Here is a 3,364-nt window from a genome sequence, read left to right as displayed (position 1 = left end):
GTTGCGACTGCTGATGCTGTGGGATTAACCCTTTCGGGAGTGGGTGGGCACCTCACGCCCACCCCCAGCAGCATCAAACCCTACAGAACCGGACTTTATCCACCCCAGGATGCTGGTGCGTGGGCGGTGAAGGGGGTGATCTCTTTTTTTTCCCCCTCGCCCTCAAGCCTAAGTTCTCAAAGGGACGTTTATCCGGAGATAAGGAGAGGCGGAAGTTGATGGCAAAGCATGGGCCCAAACCCCCCCAGCGCCAGCGCAGAAATGACAGCGCTCTTAGCAACGATGGGCCCTCCTCCCCGCTCTAATTAAAGGCTGTTTCCATGTCATCCAACGAGAGCTGGGAGCAGTTGTGGAGTTTGCAGAGTGAATATTCCAGGCACGCTCTGGAATACAGCTGGAAAGGGGCGGGTGGGGGGGGAGGATATGGAAATACAGGGTCTATTCTTCTGCCTGCAGCTGGGTTCGACTTGGCAGCAAGCACCGCATGGTGGAAAAGCGGGTCCTGCCACCCACTGCACCCTCCTGCCACCCAAAGGGGTCAAAGCTGCCCTGCACCCTCTCCCTGAACAACCCTGCCCTAGGGACTCGTGGGAGACATTGTCCAAAAAGCCTTGGTGCCACGACTGGAGCTGGGGACTATCCCAGGAAACCCACCTCCACCTCAATGTGGTCATGGAGCTTCTTGCAGGTGGCCGCAAAGGTCTCTGATGTCCCAAATTCGAAGTACCACAGCTTGTTCTTCATCCTGGGGCACAGAGATGTGTCAGCATCCTGCTTGGGAAAGGCATCGCCATCCCACTCAGGAAGGCATCAGCGTCCTGGGAGTGGTGCCTCACCCTGGTCACCCCCAGCCCAGCTGGCAGCAGGATGGACTGCCAGAGCCTTTGTGGAGCCATTGCCATGGGGACACGAGCTATCGATGGGGACATGAGCCATTGTGGGGAGGAACCGCGGGTGTCCTGGCCTCAGGGAGCTGTGCTGTGGGACGGGGCGGTCGTCACCCTGCGCAGGGGTGTGTGGTCCCTTGGCCTGTAAGCCAAGGGGAGCTGAATTTCAGAGCAATTTGGGTTTTTTGTAGGTGTTTCTGACTATGGGGACTGGAGTCTCAAGCCACAGCTCCACGCCATTTCCATGCCCCCTGAGCACAGCAGGAGCGAGCTGCGAGCTGCTGCCTGCCCTGCCCTTGCTGCCTTCCCTGCTCCTGCCACTCCCAGCGTTCCTCGCTAATTAGAAAGCATGAATGAACATAATTTGGCACATGGCCATATTCAAGCAGCCCTGCTGTGGCTCCTCAGGGCCTGAAGGAGCACCCTGGACCCCTACCATTGTCCCCTGCCTGCCCCATAAGGTTGGCTAAAGACCGTGCCACCTGCCCCCAGGTTTTGGGGATGCCAGCCAGCCCCGCAGAGGTGCTGGGGGTTGTGGGGGCTGCCCTTACCTGCTGTTGAATTTCTCGGGGTGCTTCTCTCGCATGATGTGGAAGCGGTGGGCGATGGAGGCGTCCTGCAGGGAGAGGGAGGGCAGAAACATCGGTGGTGTGGAGAAACCCCCCCCACCCCAGGACCCTGTGCCATGACCGCTCCCCTGGCTCCTGAAACTCATCGCAACCTCTCCCATGTGGAGTGTGGGGGACAAAAATATTGCAAGTCCCTGGGAAGAGAAGCACTTTCCACTTTGCTGGTCCCATAAAGCCCTGCTGCTCCCAGGACCAACCCCCAGGACCGGGGAAGCCCCCGTGGCATGAGGATGCCAACCCCCCTGGGCTCCCCAACCTCCCCAGGTCAGGAAAACATGAGGCAATGCAGCTCTGAGCACTGAAATGGGGCTTTGCCAATTGATGCCCTTGCAGCAAAAGTTTTAGGTGGGGTGTCCAGCGGGTCTTGACCTGCCCCTGGAACCCCAAACTTCCCTGAGCTGAATTAACTCAGAAAAGGGCTAAGGATGAGCCTAGGAAGAGACAGGAAGGGCTGTGTAGGGGCTGGCATCCCTTGAGCGTGCCCGTTGTGCTGGATCACTCCATTTCCCACCAGCTGAAGTGTCACTGGGAACCCCCTCATCTGGATGGGATTGGGGCTGTGGCCACACTGGGGACGCAGGTGACAGGTTCCCTGTTCCATTGGCCTCCAGAGCGCTTCCCTCCACTTGGCTGTGGCCAGGCAGCTCCGGTGGGCACGACATCATGCTGGTCTGGGCACTGATGGGGGCTTCTGGGCTGCCCTCTGCCCTGTGAGACTCACCACCCCAATGGAGAAATAGTTATTGATGATGGTGGAGGGGACAGGGTCCCCGTTGGCCTCTGTGTCACTGGGAATGACGTCCATCTGCCAGCGGTCCAGCATCACCTCTGTGCTGTGCTCGATGTCTTTCAGGACCTTCATCAAGTTGCCTCCTTCGTAGCCTGTAAGGGAAAGGACGGTGTCTGAGGAGGATGAAGGAGGACGAGGGGGAGCGCGGCCATGTCACTCAGGGATGGAAGGAGGTTGGTGCCCAGCACCCAAGGTCAGCCTGAGGCTGCCGCTGTGGCACCAGCAGGATGTCCTGCTCATCCTTGCAGAGATTTTGGCTAATGGCATGGCTCTGCTAGGTGAAAAAGGTTGGTGAGCAGGACCTGGCTGAGTGTGGCAGGGTTAGAAAGCTGCAGCTGCTTTGTTCTGGAAGGGTTAGAGGCACCATCAGGAGATGAAGACCTGAGAGTCATCCTGAGAGCCCAGGGACCCTCCCTCCCCCAGGACAGCACCCACTGGGCCACACCAGACGGTCCCCATGAACTGGCCATCCCTGGGCAGCCTCACCTCCTCCCCAGCGCAGGCAGCGGGCGAGGTCGTTGCCCGTTCCCAGGGGCAGCACGGCCACCGGCGGGTGCTTCACCAGGTTCGCCTTGTCTGGAATTTGACAGGAAAGAGCAGTTTGTGGGTGAAAGGGCTCATCCCCTTCTCCTCTCTGTGTCTTGCCTAGGGGAAACTGCCCAAATAGCGGATGACGTGGTAGGGGATGCTCTGCAGCGGCACGTCTGCTCCATGCTCACCGATGCAGTCCAGGATCCAGCCAACCGTGCCATCCCCTCCGCAGGCCAGGACGCGGAAATCTGGCGTGTCCCGAAAGAAGCTCAGCCTGGAGAAAGCCGGGAGAGACGAGGGGTGATGCGGGGGAGCAGGGGACGGTGGGAGGAGACAGAGCATTGCCCACAGCATTCCCATACCCTGGTGCGGGCCCGCCGCGGTCCAGGTTGTACACTTGGCGTGGGTTGAGCAGGTAGTGAAATTTCCGGAGAACCCTAGGAAAAGAGGGGGGTGAGGGGTGCCGTGGAGGGGGCCCCCTCTGGAGGTGGTGCCAGGGCAGCAGCAGGGACCGGCAGCGACCCCCC

General features: G+C 59.8%; 1 protein-coding gene across 1 annotated transcript in view; it reads right to left on the bottom strand.

The window, feature by feature from the left end:
* Positions 1 to 3,364, bottom strand: part of LOC104544076 (diacylglycerol kinase beta-like) — a gene marked incomplete at its 5' end in the record, with an annotated part of 12,740 nt that overhangs the window by 3,511 nt on the left and 5,865 nt on the right. Inside the window, 6 exon segments of the mRNA XM_010188830.1 lie at positions 655 to 745; positions 1,439 to 1,503; positions 2,238 to 2,398; positions 2,793 to 2,882; positions 3,026 to 3,111; positions 3,200 to 3,274. Of these exon segments, the coding sequence (XP_010187132.1) occupies positions 655 to 745; positions 1,439 to 1,503; positions 2,238 to 2,398; positions 2,793 to 2,882; positions 3,026 to 3,111; positions 3,200 to 3,274 (568 nt within the window).

The sequence above is a fragment of the Mesitornis unicolor genome, unplaced genomic scaffold (assembly GCF_000695765.1).
Source record: "Mesitornis unicolor isolate BGI_N332 unplaced genomic scaffold, ASM69576v1 scaffold28707, whole genome shotgun sequence".
Lineage (NCBI taxonomy): Eukaryota > Metazoa > Chordata > Aves > Mesitornithiformes > Mesitornithidae > Mesitornis > Mesitornis unicolor.
Note: the sequence above shows the minus strand (reverse complement) of the source record. Positions and strands in the feature narration are given on the sequence as shown.